Raw genomic sequence first — 18788 nt, 5'->3', positions numbered from 1 at the left:
AGAGGCTCCAATAGCAACAGCCGAAAGGAAATGGAGTAAGGTTTAGGCTGCTTCCCTAGTTGACAGAACGATTAATGAGTAGTTGACAGGAGTCGATCTTCAGAAGAAGAGACTTAATAACCTTTGGGTGATCTAGTTCTTTTTGGCGAGAGTCTGGTTCAAGACAGTAAAAGGCCGCAAAAAAACCTATGCAACGATAAAATAAGAAAAAAGCACAGAAAAAAACCTCTATTACTGAGGCGATCTGATTGAACTGTGCTGGATGTTCAGATTGGTTCAGCAGTCAGTAGTTCTCGATTTTACTTGGTCAAAATCCTCTGATATGACAACCTGTAGCCTGAAAATTAATAAAGGGGGATGATACTATTGAGTGGGGACGGGAGGTGTGGAAATATGACGCTTGAATAAGAGAGAAGCTAAACTAGGGTTACTTTTTGTTTAGGCTTCGCTTTCCTCCCCAGCTGAGATGACGTTGTTTCGAGCTGTCTGAACGGGAATTCTATGGAGCGAGAAAGGCAGACAGGGCAATCTTTGATCGTGCAAGCGCGCGGTGCGGGTTTAGTTCGAGACGTGGCAGTGTGCCGTGTGGCAGACTACACAAGTGGGCGGTTGATATCCCCTAAGGAAAAGGAGGCAAACAGAGCGACAGAAACTATTTTCATGCGGCTCATATCTTGGTTTCCTAGGCTTTTACAGATCACCTAAAACAGGTCATACGATTAAATGCTCTCTATATTTTCTTACAAACGTCATCACTGTATCGCCCGTGGCTCAACTTGTTGAAGATGACGGTCTTGTGGAGGGGTGTTATCTTCTTGGTTTTCTTCAGAACATGGATAGGCGCATCGCTCGAATCAGCTATGTCACCCATGTACTCTAACAGGCATCGGTTTCTGGACAGAGTCCGAAGCTCAAGCCTCTCCAGTTTCTCTGTAAACTTCTTTGAAATGGCGAAGAATTCGGGCAAGTACTCTTTGAGTGCTTCTACAGCCAATTGTTTCTGAGACTCTCTGTCCCGGTGGTAGTGGATCTGCAACACTGACTGGTGAAGTTGTTCGAAACAGTCCAACAAAGGTACCAGATCCGTTCCGACAAGGTTATAGTAGTCGGTATAGTATCGATGGTCACTACGCAGATATTTACTCTTTGCCTTGTGGCTGCGCCCTTGGCAGAATATGGGCAAGTTGTAGTGGGTCTCCTTCGCTCTAAGACTAGCATCCAGGTTCTTTTTGGCGAACTGAATTGCATGCGTTGAAGAGAGTCCGGATAATTTACAGCGATTGTTCAATTCTTCCATACCATTGAGCAATTGAATCTGAGTGCTGGTCAGATCCAACCCCTCCACACCCGTTAGAACCTTTATGACCGAAGCACCGTTTCCTGGACGCTCAATCCTGAGGTCGCATTGTCGCTCCCATCGAGTTAAACGATCGAATCTCATTTGGTTCTGGTGCCTGGTGCCAATAGATGAGCCTGGTAGGTAAGTAAAAGAAGCCATCACTCAACGAGATTCTGTCCGGAGGCACTGTTTATATAGACTTTAGAACGTAGTAACTGCATCCGCAGACAAAGTAACTCCCTACCAGACAAAATAATGTCATAGCCTAAGCAAGTGACAAGTAATGAACTTATATTGTCTGTCATCATTCTCTATATAAAAAGATCTCGCTTTGCTTGAAATACCGCCTGGCATCCTCGTCGATCAGAACTAAACTCAGGAAGGTTCTCGTGGAGAATTTCTTATTAACATCCCTGTATGTTGGAGTCAAATCAAATCCTCCCAAAAACAATCTAATTGGAATCGTTTCACCTCTCACTGGTGCACCATCCATGATTTCGAATCGCACCAGTGTTTCACTGTCATTAACCTGATTTGGGGGTGCCCCACAGGACTCTCTCCTGATCAATGACAGTTCCATATGCTTGATCTTTAAACGTACCAGCAGGAAATATATCCGTCCCACAATCACATCCTTCAACGAGAATCTATTCCGTGAGTATTCGAATTCAATGTGTAAACAGTCTTCAATACCAACATCCATCTTGATGCTGGCATCTGGCTTGGTGGCTCCCAATGGCAATTGATTCTTTTGGAAAACCCACAACTCTCTTTCTCTAATAACATCTGCGGACTTGCGGCCCAGGGTAACCTTGATATAGTACCGCAGCCTGACGTTTTTCCCTCTGTAGGACTCATATTGTTTTTCCACGTTACGAAATTCGAAATGATATGTTTCTGGGTGTCGCAAATCACCTGGACTGGCCAGCTCGTGAGCCATTGAAAGAAATTCATCATTTTTGATACCATCAACTTTGGTTTCTATAGACCCTAGCAACTGAACCTTGATTCCCAGATGTTCCACTCGCTTGTTGTCCTTTAGTCTGACGGACACTTGGCCCTTGACAGTTTCTCCATCTTTGTAGACTGGCAGTTTTTCTTTCCGGCCTTTGGCAGACTTTACCTCTACGGTTTCTCTGGAGTCCTCTCCATCCAACCTGACCTCTATATCCAGGGGTACTTTGAAAAATAATGACATGATGATGGGTGGAGGGATATGGGGGATGTTCAGTTGAGACGAAGCGATGTTCAAGGTGCGCCCTGCAAAAACAATTAGCGAAAGTAGAGCGACTACACTGCCCAGATGGGTCTACAAATTGACGAAAAGTCAGTTCAGAATATCATATTAATAAAGATAGTATGAAATGCAATTTATTGGGACCACTCCAAGACTTTTAAGCTACCAACTACGATCAAGATGGTAGATGGTAAAGTCAGAATAACATAACCCCAAAACAGAACCCCCGCCATTTCCATTTCATATAACTCATTCAGTTGACAAATTTGAGATAATTGAATGGCTGGAGGGGAAACGGTTAGAATGAACGAAACGATAAGAAATACAGGATCTCCCAAGACGGATACTCCCAAATACTTGACACAGATTGCGATCAATGGCAACAGTATCAACGAAGGTAGAATCATACGACACAATAAGGAAGCAAATATCATCTTTCCGTAGTTCCTTGAGGGAGGCGCAACATTGGAAGAAGGGTTAAGATTGGAACCCAGAACAACCAATATTAAAGGGATGGAAATAGATCCTAACTGCCTCACGGCAGAACCCAAGGTATTTTGAACAAATCCATTATTCTCATATAATTCGTCTCTAATTGGCGGCGTCGATGCCACGAAAACTGCTAGCAGCATAGCATATAATGGAGGATTCATGAAACCGGTGAATACACCTGTGTAATATACAAGTTTTTCTTTCAAAGTAAACGACTTATTCAAAATGGATATCGTTTCAACCTGGGTCTTGTTGGAAACAGAAGATGATGAACAGGGACTCTCAGACACGACGGTATGGAGGTAGTTCGTTTTGGTATCATTATCGTTATCATCATCATCAATTACATAGTTGTCTGTGGCCGCGTACATTCCATTACTGATAGTGGATGTAACAACATCCATTAAAGAACGTTGCTCTTCATCACCGGCTTTATCGAAATCTGAGTGTTCCAGCTCTTCCGGAGACCTCTTTCGCAATAACTTATTGTAGCCCCAGGACCATCTGAGCATCTGTCCCAGCTGCTGGAAAATCAAAAGATACAAGATTCCTCTGGAGGCAATTTTATCTGGAGTATCATCTTCAATGTCATCCCAGCTGAGATTGGGCAACGTGTAGGCCAGTGCCACGGTCAGTGACACCGGTAAGGAGTTTGAGTTACCAAACACCGACATTGCCGTAACGAAGCCAGATTCAGGACCGTTGAAACGGAAAACCCGGCAAGCCACTTTGGAGCATACAAAAGACACTAAAGTGGTGACTGCGTAAAAGATGGGGATGACGATGATCTGAATCAGCTTTTTCACCGACAGTGAAGAAGCAAGTTTGGTAAAGATCAAACACGGCGTGAACAGATCCACGTTCAGCCTGGAAAGAACTTTCTGACCATTTTCTCCCAGCAGACCAACTTTCGAAGCCCAGTAACCGGAGGAACAAATTAAAACAACCTGTACGACTGCTTGGAAGGTAAGGAAGGTGATTTCAGAGACCGACAAAGAAGCCATAAATCGGACTAGTTAGGGTTGGTGTGAATGGGTAGAACTGGATGAATAAGCAGGTAAGAGAAAAGAGAGCAAGAGTGTGATATCTGTGTATTAATATGATTGTTTTTTTTCCAAAGTCACGAGATGTTGTGGGATAGGCGATGTAGGTGCGAAACTGTACATAGATAGATAAGGACTGCTTACACTACGTCATAACAAAGAGCTTTGAAATTGGGAGATAATAGGGCCACTTTCCGATGATGACCAGGGCTATGTGAAACCTGTTAGCAAGTTTGCTAGGCTGGTCTTAGTTGCACTATTGCTGAGGGGATGAATCCGAGAGTCAGTGAATCGCTGAGGCATGGAGGCTGTGAGCTCGTGGGCAGCAAGTATTACAATACAACGCGCACGTGCTTATGTTTGTTTAGAGTTTTTCAATTACCGCACCTGGTGCGGCGCATCCTTAATCTGCTTGTTTGTATTTTCTTTTTTGGATATATTATTCTATTGCATAATCTGTATATGTAGGGAAAACCACAGTCTGAATAGGGCAAGACGGAGATATGAATCAGGCAACACAATAGATCGGTTTAGTCCGACATGAGACACGTCAAACTGAGCCTGTGGTCCGGCAGAGGGTGAGTGAATACCACCAGGGATGAGGGTGTCTAGCGTTGGTGAGCGATGTGGTTGTTTAGTGCGTTCGTGGTAATTTTTCAGTTTTTGTTTGGCGACAAAATGCGGAGAATAAGATTACATATCAGTGCCAGAAAGAGACCGAAGCAGACCGGGAGATAGTTAAGGAGACAATTTAATTCGTTCGGCGTCCGTGGATGCGGCTAGGCGGGATTCAACTGCGAGGATCATCAAGGGTCAAGACGCATTCTCAGCAAATCAGTTGGTAATCATGAGATAGTAAACTCTAATCACCAAAATGCGTCCGAGTGAACAATGCAGCACCACCGGGCCTAATCCTATTTGGGATGGTGCATTTCATGAGATGGAGCAAATAATTGGGAAAATTTCACCAAATAACTGTGACTGAATTGGGGCCTACAGCCAATTTACCAGTATACAAATTTATTACCACCATGCAAACCCACACACCGCAACAAGAACACGAACAAGAGCCAGAATTCTTCTCCCGCTCTTCAAGGACCATCTTGGAAATTCCTGGTCCGACTTGTGAACTGCGTTTTGGTCCTTCCACCCCATCGCACTCTCCGACTTGCCCTTGCACCTGCGAGCGCTGATGTACTTTACTATGCTCGCGCCTTCAATCTTCACTCAACCAACATGGACTTTGTATATGAGTACTCAGATGCTACCCCTAGTGGCACATTTGATGACCCATTGCCTGCAGAGCCCGAACCACCATTCAATTTGTCAAACTTAAACTCGTACAAAGATGATTTGACTAAAAAATTCTCCAAAATGAGCATTCTGAAAAGTCTGAAAAATGACACCAATTCAGTTGACGATGTCGACGACTCACAATCGATCTCCAATGACGGGCAGAGGGCTTATAAATACGCCAATCAGTCTCTGGATCTGGTTAACCAGCACACCACTAATAAATCAATCAGAACCACCAGCGATGAACAACCTTCGGTGTCCACTGTTTTGAGCAACAGACTGAGCAGAGTGCTCAATAATACTAATTACGACCCTTCAACCAAGGAACTACTCTCCATTGTGGAGAAGAAAATAAAAGAAGATACGGCGCATGAATACGACAAAGTTACTGACCCAAGTTTTGTTGGAAACCTTGCTAGAAGAAAGTTGCGTAACGACATTGAACATGATGTTGTAGATGCCAACTTCAATTTCTTGAAACAATTGCAACCCTTAAGAAAGACCTTGGGCCAGATTGAAAGTGACTTGAATGAAATGAACGAGCTCAACAATCAAATCACTGAAAAGTTGTCCTCTAGAGTTGAAGATACCACTAGGTTGGATAATTCCATACACGAGTTGCATGCAACTTCCAAGATTATTTCCATCAAAAAGAAGCTTTTGCAGAATTTCCAGAACCGCTATACTCTCTCCCATTTCGAAGCACATCAATTAGAGTTTGGTGAAATTGACGATTCCTTTCTAGAAATACTGAAAAAAGCTGAGTCAATTCATGATGATTGTTCAATTTTGTTAACCATGGAGAATGCTACTGTGGGTATTAATATTATGAACGACATGAAAAAGCTTTCCAATAATGCCATCGACAGATTGTCGACATTTGTCACCAAACATTTTTCTAGGTTAAGTTCGTCCAACAATACCTCCGCCTCCATAGAGGATAAGGCATTCCTGAAAAGATCTATACTCTTCATTTCCGAAAGATACCCGGAGCAGCTCTCTGGAATCACCAACCAAATAGTCGAATCAAGGTCAAAGTCTTTGCTTGACGAGTTCCAAATACAATTGAATGGTTATGCAGATTCAGCATCAAGAAACGAAAGGGATGTTAATAAACCATTGTTCCTTTCCGCATATGATTCAGAAAGGTTTCTCGGAGATTTACTTGCTTATATTCATGGCACAATTGTTAATGAAAGAGAAACCGTCGAAAGCTTGTTCAGTTTGCAAGATGAGGAGAAAGATAATATCGTTTTGACAACACTCGTAGAGTCAATTGTTTCAAAGAACATCGAATCTCTAGCTACCCCCCTGAATTTAAAGATTGAACAGATCATCAGAAATGAGTCTAAGCTGACAGCGATCCAAGCTTTTTATGACCTGCTCTCACTTTATTCCATGATGCTTGAAAAAACTTTAGGTTCTAAGAATGCCCTTTTGAGTACAATCAACTCTTTAAAAGTTTCGGCTTTGGGTAAGATTCAAAGTTCAATCAACATTAAACTTAAAAACATAGAGCGGACTGCCAATGAGAGCATGTCATATTATAATGAAGATGAACAACTAGATGGTACAAACCACAACTTTGTTTCAGAAACTCATTACATTGAAGAAATCACACCTGAGCTAGCTGTGCCTGATTGGTTGATCAATTTCTATGGTGACGTACTTCCCATCTTTGATAATGAAAAGGTGACAAATGCCAAAGAACTGTATGAGGATTTACTCAAATACTGTTTTGAACAAATCATTCAACTTATCGAGAAACAAATAGCTCAGAATAAATTGAATGATGCTAGAGAGATATTGATTTTCAAATCAAACTGTTACGATTTTGTTTATTCCAAAATTGTGACCCTGAACATCTTTAAGGAGAAACTGGATCGATTAGAGGTAATGATAAAGGAATGCGAATCAAAATTGACCGAAATTCAGTACACTTATCTTCTCAAACAATCAGGGTTATATGATATTCACAACCTTGTCAACATGATATCCTCAACTAGGGAAGATTTCTTTGACGTCTCCGTTTATGAACCAATTACGGAGAACTCACTATTCAATGGTGACAAATTCAAAGAAATATCAGATCGCCTTCAAGATTTTCTTCCAATTGCATTAATTGATTACCAAGAGGAGCGATTGTTGTATCTATTACCTCCCACGCTTGTTAACTCTATCATTCAAAACTCCTCTGTGGATTTTGTCAACTTTTATTTCAAATTATCGTTGATCGTGAAGGAATATTTGAAAGCCAGTGAAGGATGTCTCAGATGGGATGACATGGAGGTTGCTACCTTACTTAGTTGCGAGAGTGCCTACATAAAGCAAAAGCCGGATATTGAAGAGTCATGATATAATTAATAAATAAATAAGAACACTATAAATCTGAATGGTCGGGAACTTTTCCTCTCCCATAGCCGTCTTTATGATAATAGTCCATGGGATAATAATTTGATTTCCACATCTTGTCCTGTTCAAGCATCACCATGCATTCATAGGGAGTTAGCAGTGGACGACTGAACGCATAGCCCCAGTCTATGCTTAATCTGGGACATGCCACTTGGACGAACGCATCAATTCCATCAAACATGGCTAATTTCAAGGGAAAAATCTCTGAAAGAATTATTTTGACCACCGTCAAACCCTTGGCTTTGAGTTTTTCCTCCAATGTGGCTAACGTTTGAGGGGATCCCTGTCTTCCTAAAGCTCCTAGTATCAGTCCGATTGTTTTAGCTCTTGCGGCAACGTTTATCGCATCTTCTCTCACTCTATTCATTTCTTGTTGGTCATAATACTCTCTGGTAAACTTACGAGAATATGGGTCATATCTGTAAGCAGGTATCTCTGGATTGTGAATCATAGCACTCTCCAGGTGAAATCTTCCATCTCCGACATAAATCATTCCGTCATATTGTTCCTTGTTCAACCTGGCAGAAGTACAACCCAGCACTTCACCCTTCGATAATGGCATGGTCTGTGGAGGAATGGCGTATATGATCTTCGAATCGCATTCGTTACCGGTATCATATTTTTGTTCCAACAGCTTACCCTTCAGCGCATGTATGGCCGGATTGAATTGAATGGTACCAAACACGGCCAATCGAGTTCCGTGTTCGAAATTCCTCCTGATGGTAGATTCCAAGTGTTTTTCATCAATGGTGATAGTTACAAACACATACAAAACTTTAATCGCTGTGATATCAATAGGAACCAAGCATGAATGGGCGTAGTGTACAATAAAATCGCAGTCCAAGGATCTTGCAGTGTAATCGTCTATGCAACAGGCTCCATAGGAGACATCCCCCATTACCAGTATTTCACAATCACAGAATTGTTCAAGGATATCAGCAATAATGAGAGAGTATATCAACAACCCTTCAGGCATTTGCAAAGCCACTCGTTTGGCGTTTTGTTTCTTAATATTCCAGACCGTTTTGTGGATTTCAAAATTGTAGTTAGATGGTAACAGCTTGATGGAGTTGTTGAGGTCTTCGTTGTTCAGAATGTCTTCTGGAATCTGATTCATAATTCGACCAACTGTTTTCGGTTTTCTTTTCTTCACCAAACCAGAGGTTGGCTCTTCAGGCTTCACAGAAGCTCCCTCCAGACTTTTCTTCCCACCAAATCTTCTTCTTGGTTTAATGTCTGGCATCTGATTAGAAATGTTTCTATCTATCTTATTTTTTTTTTTTTTTTTCTCACCATATAAGATTTATTCTGATAAAGCCAAAGGTCTTCTCAGTAGAGACAGCACCATGATTACCCCATTTTTCACAGTGACGCAAGATGATGAGTTCGTTTTCATTGATATTAAAATATCAAACATTAGGTTCAAATCTCAGAACATAGAAATGGTAGTGGATGACAATCTGTTCATCTTCTCTCTCCAACCATATTATCTTAGATTGAGACTACCAGGGTCTTTAGTTGATGATGAACGGGCCAAAGCTGAATTCGTATCCAAAGATGAAAAGATTGCTATCAAGATCCCCAAACTCAACCCAAAGGAAGACTTCAAAGATTTAGACTTGAGTGCCAAGTTACTGGCAAGAGTCAACGAACACACTGCTAATACTAATTCTAATCCAAATGATAACGATAACGCGTTATTGAAGGAAGTGAATACTGTTGTTACGGGAACAATTCCTTCAAAAGCGCAAGAGGAATCGACGGTGAAAGCTAATCCAAAAGGTCCCCTAATTCAAGAGATCGGTGGCTCTTCTGTAACTCCCCCAACTATGGAACAATTTGATTTTGAGATTGAACAGAAAATGCCAACTCCAGATACCAAAGTTCAGGTCAGCTCAATGAAATACGGGTTCAACAACCAATATGAAAATGCTATGGCTGCGTCGTTGGCGAACGGGAATGATATTAACGAACTGTCAGACCCCGATACAATGAATGCCGATGATAGAATAATGGAAAGGCTGATCAAAGAGAACATCAAGTTTGATATTGAATATTACGCATCCAATTTTATGTTGGCCAATACTTTGAACTCGGAAGAAGAAGATTCTGGATTAAAAGATGCCCTTGCCTGGGTCTCTCCCGTAACGAAAAGTTTCCTTCGTTGGAATAAGAAGCAACAGGAGGCGAAGCGCAATGGACAACCAATAGAAAATATAATGCAACTACAACTTTCCCAGAAAGAGCAGGAACAGACAATCGACCTTCCCAGACGGTCTTACTTGATCAGTGACCCTAGGCCTATATACTACACTACTCTATCCCTGCTATTCGCCTATTGTTTCGAATTGCGAGAGAATCTAGGTGAAATCAATATAGAAAGTGCCTGGACAATTGGCAAACTATCTCCTCAATTAAGTTGTCTAGATACTCAATTAATTCAGTCCAATAATTGGACCGAAACAAATATGTTGAAAGTCGTCGTGTTAACAAGCATCCGCAGAGCTTTGTGCTATCCATTACATCGAAATTATGACCTGATATTGAAGACATGGGATGATGTTTACTATGTTCTCAGAAGCGGCAAGCGTCAAGTGTTGAAATATCTACTGGCAATCAGAGAACTATTTCGATTTCATGACGTGTACTATGTGTATAAAATGATCTGGCTTGATGATTTGAGTAATTGGGCTTTATCCGATATCTGTGATGAGTTTGTGTTGAGAAATATAGCCCATGAGCTCAAAAAGCAGGTATCACAGTTAAGTAAGGGCGAGATTGTCTTTGAGAAGACGCTTGACCCTCAGAGCGATGAACTAGAACCGATCTCCATAGACGAAATTGAGCAATTTGCAAAGGAATCTGTGAATACGTAGATCATGTACCGCTTAGAATATTATTAGGAAATCGGGGAGTTGGTCTATTGTTTGCTCCTTTCGTAGTCGGTGGAAAATTTATTGAACTGGCAGTGGTGGATATAGAAGAAGAACGTGTAGAAGTGCCATCTGGGGAAACTCCATTGGCATTTAAAATGTTCTCGTTCTTCTCTTCCTGTTTGATTTGACGTATTATAGATGTATCCGATCTGGTTCTTGTATGATGTTGTCTGTTGAACTTCTTGGGATTCAAGGATGATGTTCTCTGAATGGAAGTTGCTCCTTTACTTGGCGTCTCACCTAAGAAGCTGTATTCATCCCTGTCGGCTATTGTACTATCAGGAGATTCAAAAACCAGTGATGATCTTCTACGTTTGTTGGGGGTTATTTCAGCCTCGGTGTCTTTATCTGGGGTCCAATGATGAAATTGAATCAGTTGGTGGGTGGATACCATGCCCTGCTCTTTTCCATTGGAGTTTATCAACTTGTTGCGGAGATTCTCTTGATTATGGAAATCTACTGTCGAAAGTTCCGGAATGCTCACTTTAGGAGGCAGTGAGGATGATTTCTGGTGAGAGATATCTTGGCGAGGATGTATTCCATTGACGCGCCCTGGATCGTTAATCCCTAATGAGGCTACGGCATCTCTGCCCACCCTTGCTGGGGATAACTTTCTCTGGTGATTTGGTACATCTTTCAGAGGAACTGCGCCTAGATTTGGCCCTCTTGGCATCGGAATCTGACTGGAGTTTCCAAACTTGTACTGAGATCTGGCTACTTCATCGCCCTTTGGGGATACTTTTTCTGAAGCTGAAGCACCAGCAGCAGCCATTGTTGATTGAGTTGCTGCCCCTGGGTTACCTGAAATCAGAGTAGGAATCAAATGAGGTGGAATTCGGGCATGACAGGCCAGCCTCAAAATTTCTAATGTTCGATTCAACGATTCCACGCGATAATATTCCTGTTTTGTACGCTCTTGTTCCTTCTTCAGGATTAATGCTTGGATCAGGGATGACTCCGTGAACCGCCAGTTAGACGGATCAGTTGTTGTTTTCAAGATTCCATCTAACGGATCAGTTCCACTTAAATTGATGTTGGCTTTACTCGGGCTTTGCATTAAAAGAAGCCTCTCAAGGTGGGTGATTTGCCGCAATAACAACAGTGAAACTAAAATGCTATAGAATTAACGATCAAAAAAAAAAACTCTTGGGGAAGGAGTGTAGCAAATGTTAGATACGGATCAGAAAAGAAGCTATTTATCAATTTCCCTATGGGGAAAGCTCGATAAAGATAAAGTGCTGGTAGTACATCTGACATCTGGATTCGAGAAAGACTGTTAGCTAACGCGTCAGAATTATTCAAGGCGACTTAAGATACATTACGGACGCACCACACTACACCGGACCTCTATAAGTCACGGTCACAGACAATACCAGTATAATCCAATTGAAATGTCGCTTGTATCCTTACTTGGAGTAAATGTATTGAATAACCCTGCCAAGTTCACGGATGCTTATGAGTTCGAGATTACGTTTGAGTGTCTGGAGCCTTTAAAGGAAGATTTAGAGTGGAAACTCACGTATGTCGGGTCTTCAAAATCATTGGATCACGACCAAGAGCTGGATTCCATCTTAGTGGGTCCGGTTCCAGTTGGGGTCAACAAGTTCCTTTTCACAGCTGATCCTCCAAGTCCAGAACTAATACCGTCATCTGAATTAGTCTCCGTTACAGTCATATTGCTCTCATGCTCTTACAAGGAGAAAGAGTTCGTTCGAGTGGGCTACTATGTTAATAATGAGTACGACTCTGAAGAGTTGAGGGAGAACCCACCTGCCAAGGTTCAAGTTGATCATATTGTTCGTAATATATTGGCTGAGAAACCTCGAGTAACGCGGTTTAACATTGTATGGGACAACGAGAATGAAAATCCAGATGAATTCCCACCAGAACAACCCGACGTTGATCTTGAAGAGGACGACGAGGAAGATTATGCTGCCGACGAATTGGAAGAGGAGGTTGAAGGTTCTGTTAGCAGGGTCACCGAAGACATCGCTGATGGAGAAGGTGAGGGTGAAATCAACGGAAACGAAGACAATGGGAATGACGCTGAAGCTGACCTTATCCCAACTGAGGATGAAGCAGCAGACGGAGACTCTCCTTCTAAGAAGCGAAAAATTGAGAATCAGGAAGAGGAAGAGGAAGAGGAAGAAGCAGAAGAGCTTGAGGCGGAGGAAGAAGATATCGAGGAAGATCTAGAAGCTGAAGAGGACGACGAAGACATAGAAGAGGAGGAAGATGCAAACGCTGACACCGACGAGGAAGGAGTTGAAGATGGAGCTGAAGAAGGAGTTGACGGAGAAGGAGCCGAAGACGAAAGTGCTGGAGAAGACGAAGCAGCAGAGGATGGTGAATCGCAACCCACAGTCCAAGAAAGTAAAGTCGATGATTGATAAGAGTGAAATAATAGAAAATAGTATTTGCTAAACCTGTATAATATGCCAACCAACCTGTCATTTAATGATGTATGCTAACTATGTTTTACTTTGAAAAAATCCTCCCATAACTTGTTGATCAGCTGGAAAGTTTCAGTAACCAGTATTAAATCTTTCTCATTACAGTCAATATTCTGCTTCATCTTGTCAGGATGCCATCGTATTCTTTCGACTTTCAGTCTTTTCTTGAAAGCGGCTAGATTTTGACTGCCACGCAAAAATTGCTTTATACTGTCGTAACTGACACAAGTCCACAAGTTTTCTTCGTTGGGCCAATATAATCTTGTGTTCTCCCTCCAATTTTGGATATATTCGTCGTAGGTTTGCAAATGTTTTGTCAATGGTTCTGCATCCTCTGGATATGATAAACCGTATGAATCTTGGCCTTCAACATTTGGAACATTGTAATCATTGACCTTTTCCTCTTTGTCTAAAAATCTGTATCCATTGATGGAGGGACCCCATTCCTTATACTTTTCACCGAGATTTACAGTATTGTTGGCAGGCGTATGAGTGAAGGGCTTGGCCCGAGATTCTTCCGCATCGTAGACATTCTGTTTTTCCAATCTTTCCTCAAAAGTGGAATTATTCCCAACTTTGCTTGCAGTATTCGCCACATGCTCATGCTTGTGCTTTTTGAATAGATTATGTCCAGCCTTGGATCTGGTCCTGCTGCCTACTGTAGTTGTTATCCCGGTTTTCTTTGATTCATTCTTGGCGGTAAGAAGCTCTTTAGATGTTAATCTTGTCGGCTTCCTTTTTGTAAATACCAGCCTCTGAAATCTCAACTCACTATCCATGATGGTGGAGGGATCATCTGCGGACTCTCCCTAAGATGCTGGATGTGGAACTTGACTCGTTATCTGGTAGAAAAAAAATAATCGAGAAATACAGAATTACGTAAAGTAAAATTTTCTGGTATTCAATCAGCTTTACAATCAAGTACGATGATACTTTCAAAGTCAAGCAGATTGCTCTATAAGATACCGAGGCAGAGATCAGGCCTAAGATTTTACAGTGCTTCCTTAGAAAGATTTCAAAAACCGCAAGATGAGCCCGTCATTGTTTCACCCATATCTTATGCTCGCAGAAGAAGAAGTGAAATCTTTGGCCAACTAGTCGATAATGACGAACCTTCTAAGAAGGTCAACGTTATTGACGCTGATCAGCTAGAAAATGAAATAGCTGAAATTAGAAATAGTGAATCTGAGGAAGGTTTGGAAAGGATTTCAAGTCAAGATTCCAGGTTACACCCTCTGACTATTCAAGGTAGGGTCAATAGAACAGAGATTAAACTCAACGAAGAAGTTTCTGAAACAATCAATAACCACATACTGTTGCTGAATAACCCTCGGCATTTGCGAATAAAAGCTGCTCAGACATTTGTTGATCTGGGTACTAATGGGACCCATAAGCCGGTTCAGTCTGAGCTAGAGGCGGATGCTCACATTGCGGGGTTATTCGTTCAAAACTACGCCTCTATATATCAAGTTTTATCCGAATTAAAGAAACGTGTTGGTGAGTCTTTTAACCCTCAGAGAGTGTTGGACGTTGGATTTGGGCCAGCTACAGGAATGGTTGCACTCAATGAACTAATGGGCTCCGATTTCAATCCCACGGTGAAAGATGCCGTAGTTGTGGGATCATATGAGATGAAGCAAAAAGCAAAGATTATACTTAGTAGACAACTAGCAGAATACACTGCTGTGGCCCAAGACGAATTTGAACTAGACAACGAGTCTGGACCATCAGAACCAGTTGAAGCAGAACTAAAAAGAAAAGTTGCCAGGATAGATACCAAAAGAATTACGATAAAAACCAATTTACTGAGCTCATTGCCTATTGGCAACTCGAAAAAATATGACTTGATAATACTAAACCACCAATTGTTGCTCAATAAAGCTTCATACCCGGCTCAAGTCGAGGAAAGCATGGATGCCTATTTGCAGAAGTTGGCACCTGGAGGACATCTGGTGATTGTTGAAAGAGGTACTCCATTAGGCTTTGAGACAATTGCAAAGGCAAGACAAGTAGCTATACGACCAGAAAACCATTCATCCAACCTTAAAATTCCACGTCCATATCAAAAGGGAAATTTCAAGACAGACCGACAACTACAGGATGACGCAGAATTAGAACCTGAATTAAAAGAACATTTTGAAATAATAGACCATGCAAATTCTACGGTTAGAGACTACTACCTCAAAGTTGTTGCCCCTTGTGCACACCATGGCGTATGTCCTTTGCAAACATTAAACCCAGACGTGTTTTCTCTACCAAAGTATGGTAAAAAGCTAAACTTCTGCCATTTCCAGACTCAAGTATTGAGACCCAAGTTTTCAATGGAGTTGAAAAAGGGTCTTCTATTAGCCACTAAATGGACTGATAAGACTTCAGGTATTGGAATAAAGGGACAAGCTCCCGCTGGAAATGGGAGAAGAAACGGTAGAAACAATGAACTGGCATCTTTCAGTTATCTTATTCTGGAACGGTCACCCAGTGATGCGCCAACACTGTCTAAATTGGCTCGGTTACAAGAATCCACTAAGAATAGAACGAATATCTTGGGTTATGAAGGTGACTCCATCGACAACTGGCCTCGTGTCATGAAGAATCCATTAAAGCGCAAGGGGCTTATCCTAGCAGAAATGTGCGGACCATCGGGTCTTATAGAGAAGTGGTATCTTTCTAAGGGTTCAGGTGGAAAACAGATTTATCATGATGCTAGAAAGCTTCAAGCTGGAGATTTATGGGCAATTGGAGGTGCCAAAAGTGCAATCCCAGCAAACACGTCGTACGACCATTTCAGGGAAAAGATTGAGAAGAAACAATCTGATATGAAGGTCGCTAACAGGCAACAATCTAGACAGGAACTGAAACTGAGAAAGCAAACAGCTAGAAATGCCTTGCAAGAGGCGCCCAAATCCCTAGAAGAGTCTCTCTACCAATTATCGGTAGCCCATTCAATGGAATTAGAAAAGAAACCAAAGGAAAGAAGGCAGTTTAAGAAATACTGAGTAAATAGGCATCGGAAAAATCATGTAAATAGCTTACCACGTCTTTCTTTCCCTCCTCATATATCTTACATAATCATCTTATTTTGTGTACCAACCAATATTTGTAAGACATGTCTTTGGAAAGTCGCCACTTCCTAGGATACCACCCTATCGTCCTTTGAAAGCCCAAGCCATTGAACTATAATGTCAGGTAAGTAGCGCTAGCCGATTAAGCACCTCAAGCGCTTAGGACTTAAGTTGCTAACAGTTTTAGGATCAGCTGGATTTGATAGGCATATCACTATCTTTTCGCCTGAGGGAAGGCTCTACCAAGTTGAGTATGCCTTCAAGGCCATTAACGTTGAAAATATCAATGCCATGGGAATTTGTGGAGAAGATTCAGTAGTGTTGATCTCTCAAAAGAAGATCCCAGATAAATTACTAGATCCAAGTACTATTTCATACATGTTCAAAATTTCCAACAGTGTTGGAATGCTGGCTACAGGATCAATCCCTGACGCTAGGGCCCAAGCACTTAGGGCTAGAGCAGAGGCCACAGAGTTCAAGTACAAATATGGCTATGAAATGCCAGCTGATGCTTTAGCAAAGAGAATTGCTAATATAGCACAGATATATACCCAGCGAGCATACATGCGACCATTGGGTGTCTCTCTCATGTTTGCCGCTGTCGATGATGAGCATGGACCATCTCTTTTCAAAACAGATCCTGCTGGATACTACACAAGCTACAAAGCTACCGCTACAGGACCCAAGCAGCAAGAGATACTGACTAAGTTAGAGAAGTCTTACAAGAAGAAGAGGAATGCCAGTGTTCTAGTGGAAGGATCATGGGAGAGAGTGGTAGAGTTTGCAATCATACAGTTGAGTAATACTCTAGGGATGGAGTTTAGAAAGGATGACTTGGAAGTAGCCGTAGCCACCAAAGACGGCTTCAGATCGTTGTCTTCGGATGAAATTGATGAACGTCTGGTGTTTATAGCTGAGCAAGATTAGTTTAAAAGAAAGAGTCGAAAATAGACGTGACCATAGAAGGTTACCTTATCAAGTAAATCTGGATGATATTGATTATCGCTTTCCTGACTTTGTTAGTATTAATGAATGGGCAAAGTTGCAATTTAGCAGAATGAAAAAAAAAAGAACATATTTTAAACTAGATCATTTAACTAAGTTGTTCCTCTCCTAAAGACCAGTGAGAGCCAGTCTTTTGAAAGATGGATTACACTTGCATTGTTCTTGGTGGATGTTCATTCTTCTTTGAGCCTCCAGTGGATCCGAGACTTCCTTGGGTTCTGGCCAAGATAGGTACTCGTTGGTATAATTGGCCTTAAAGTCTTCTGGCAAAACCATCAATCTCTTACCGTAGGCATTGACCTTGTTCCAGTCTCTGTGGACGTTGTAAAGAGACTCAGAAAAGTAGGCATAACTTCTTTGGAAAATCTTGTAGTTCAGAGGAGTTCCCATAAGTGGCTTAATCTCAATGAAATCAGCGTATGCCTCAGCTGGCTTTTGAATAACATAGTCAGTAGCTCTCTTAACAGCACTCATAAACTTTCTGACCTTATCTGGGTTAGCAGCCAAGAACTTGTCGTTGACAATGTACAAGACGGTACAGAAACAGCAGCATCCTAGCTCGGCCAGCTTGTCAATTCTGAGCATTTTAGCCCCATCAACGTCCTTTCCTTGGGATCTCAGATACTCCTCCAACTCAACTTGCTGAACACATTCAATACCAATACCAGCATCAATGTTACCGTTGATTATCTCTCTAGCAACGTTCATCCCGCTTCTAACAGCAGTGTAGTCATCAGGAGTCATTCCATAATGCTTGGTCAGCTCATCTAATTGAATTTTTCCGAATTCACCAACGTAACCAATTCTCTTTCCCTTGAGGGATTGGAAATCAGTGATACCGGAGCTCTCGAGATACAAAATTCCGGTGAAGGGCTCATCCAAAAGAGAACCGACAGATGTAACGGGGAAACCACGAGCCTTGGCAGCCAAAGTATGAATCATAGCCTTAAGACCCATGTCAACCTTTCCAGAGCCAATTAGTTCAGTGACATCAGATGGGTTACCTGGTTCCAAGATAGCAATATCAAGACCCTCATCCTTGAAGTAGCCCAATTTTTGGGCCAGGTAGATTGGGGCATGGTATGGGGCAGCTTGCCAGTTAAGACAGAAAGTGATCTTGTTAGTAGACATGATGATTTATTGAAGTTTCCAAAGTTGAGAAGAGTAAAGTATGAAGGACAAAAAAGTGAAATACAAATGGCCTTTTATACCAATTGCTACCAACATTCCAATACCCAAAAATCCAGCCTCAAGAGCCATTTTTGAGGCATTTACAGCCTAACCCTATTTCATGATGGTATGATTCAAATTGATTCATGGCTACTATTTCCTAAACGAGTAATCCAAACTTAATCATCCATGGGTGAGTCCTTCCCTATTGGGAAAGCAAGGTCAAGTCATATGAAAAAAAGTCCCCAAGACTGAAGAAAAAGTCCCAAATCGGGTAGGAGAGGGGTAATCATTGACAGAGTGAATCACGGAGCTCTTATCAATCAATTCATGAGTAAGGCAT

At 41.7% G+C, this 18788-nt stretch overlaps 11 protein-coding genes across 11 annotated transcripts; 4 read left to right on the top strand and 7 right to left on the bottom strand.

Annotated features, from left to right (window-relative positions):
- Window positions 1-730: 730 nt before the first annotated feature.
- Window positions 731-1498, bottom strand: PAS_chr4_0075 (Hypothetical protein; the record flags this gene model as incomplete). The annotated part of the gene is made up of 1 exon (XM_002493435.1): window positions 731-1498. The coding sequence occupies one exon, from the start codon at window positions 1496-1498 to the stop codon at window positions 731-733; it is 768 nt and encodes a 255-aa protein (XP_002493480.1).
- Window positions 1499-1643: 145 nt separating this feature from the next.
- On the bottom strand, window positions 1644-2537 carry PAS_chr4_0074 (Vacuolar protein sorting protein; the record flags this gene model as incomplete). Its single annotated transcript, XM_002493434.1, has 1 exon — window positions 1644-2537. The coding sequence occupies one exon, from the start codon at window positions 2535-2537 to the stop codon at window positions 1644-1646; it is 894 nt and encodes a 297-aa protein (XP_002493479.1).
- Window positions 2538-2710: 173 nt separating this feature from the next.
- Window positions 2711-4072, bottom strand: PAS_chr4_0917 (uncharacterized protein; the record flags this gene model as incomplete). The annotated part of the gene is made up of 1 exon (XM_002493433.1): window positions 2711-4072. The coding sequence occupies one exon, from the start codon at window positions 4070-4072 to the stop codon at window positions 2711-2713; it is 1362 nt and encodes a 453-aa protein (XP_002493478.1).
- Window positions 4073-5347: 1275 nt separating this feature from the next.
- PAS_chr4_0073 (Component of the conserved oligomeric Golgi complex (Cog1p through Cog8p)) lies at window positions 5348-7762 on the top strand (the record flags this gene model as incomplete). The annotated part of the gene is made up of 1 exon (XM_002493432.1): window positions 5348-7762. The coding sequence occupies one exon, from the start codon at window positions 5348-5350 to the stop codon at window positions 7760-7762; it is 2415 nt and encodes an 804-aa protein (XP_002493477.1).
- Window positions 7763-7787: 25 nt separating this feature from the next.
- PAS_chr4_0072 (Protein required, along with Dph2p, Kti11p, Jjj3p, and Dph5p, for synthesis of diphthamide) lies at window positions 7788-9062 on the bottom strand (the record flags this gene model as incomplete). The annotated part of the gene is made up of 1 exon (XM_002493431.1): window positions 7788-9062. One exon carries the CDS (start codon window positions 9060-9062, stop codon window positions 7788-7790), a length of 1275 nt encoding a protein of 424 aa, XP_002493476.1.
- Window positions 9063-10696: 1634 nt separating this feature from the next.
- On the bottom strand, window positions 10697-11812 carry PAS_chr4_0070 (Hypothetical protein; the record flags this gene model as incomplete). Its single annotated transcript, XM_002493430.1, has 1 exon — window positions 10697-11812. One exon carries the CDS (start codon window positions 11810-11812, stop codon window positions 10697-10699), a length of 1116 nt encoding a protein of 371 aa, XP_002493475.1.
- A 334-nt stretch (window positions 11813-12146) lies between these two features.
- Window positions 12147-13145, top strand: PAS_chr4_0069 (Nucleosome assembly factor, involved in chromatin assembly and disassembly; the record flags this gene model as incomplete). Its single annotated transcript, XM_002493429.1, has 1 exon — window positions 12147-13145. The coding sequence occupies one exon, from the start codon at window positions 12147-12149 to the stop codon at window positions 13143-13145; it is 999 nt and encodes a 332-aa protein (XP_002493474.1).
- A 77-nt stretch (window positions 13146-13222) lies between these two features.
- On the bottom strand, window positions 13223-13987 carry PAS_chr4_0068 (Hypothetical protein; the record flags this gene model as incomplete). The annotated part of the gene is made up of 1 exon (XM_002493428.1): window positions 13223-13987. The coding sequence occupies one exon, from the start codon at window positions 13985-13987 to the stop codon at window positions 13223-13225; it is 765 nt and encodes a 254-aa protein (XP_002493473.1).
- A 147-nt stretch (window positions 13988-14134) lies between these two features.
- On the top strand, window positions 14135-16204 carry PAS_chr4_0067 (Mitochondrial ribosomal protein of the small subunit; the record flags this gene model as incomplete). The annotated part of the gene is made up of 1 exon (XM_002493427.1): window positions 14135-16204. The coding sequence occupies one exon, from the start codon at window positions 14135-14137 to the stop codon at window positions 16202-16204; it is 2070 nt and encodes a 689-aa protein (XP_002493472.1).
- A 183-nt stretch (window positions 16205-16387) lies between these two features.
- PAS_chr4_0066 (Alpha 1 subunit of the 20S core complex of the 26S proteasome) lies at window positions 16388-17197 on the top strand (the record flags this gene model as incomplete). The annotated part of the gene is made up of 2 exons (XM_002493426.1): window positions 16388-16394; window positions 16452-17197. 2 exons carry the CDS (start codon window positions 16388-16390, stop codon window positions 17195-17197), a joined length of 753 nt encoding a protein of 250 aa, XP_002493471.1.
- A 186-nt stretch (window positions 17198-17383) lies between these two features.
- PAS_chr4_0065 (Protein involved in synthesis of the thiamine precursor hydroxymethylpyrimidine (HMP)) lies at window positions 17384-18406 on the bottom strand (the record flags this gene model as incomplete). Its single annotated transcript, XM_002493425.1, has 1 exon — window positions 17384-18406. The coding sequence occupies one exon, from the start codon at window positions 18404-18406 to the stop codon at window positions 17384-17386; it is 1023 nt and encodes a 340-aa protein (XP_002493470.1).
- Between the last annotated feature and the right edge of the window lie 382 nt (window positions 18407-18788).

The sequence above is a fragment of the Komagataella phaffii genome, chromosome 4 (assembly GCF_000027005.1).
Source record: "Komagataella phaffii GS115 chromosome 4, complete sequence".
Classification (NCBI taxonomy): Eukaryota; Fungi; Ascomycota; class Pichiomycetes; order Pichiales; family Pichiaceae; genus Komagataella; species Komagataella phaffii.
This window is presented reverse-complemented; position numbering and strand designations above follow the sequence as displayed.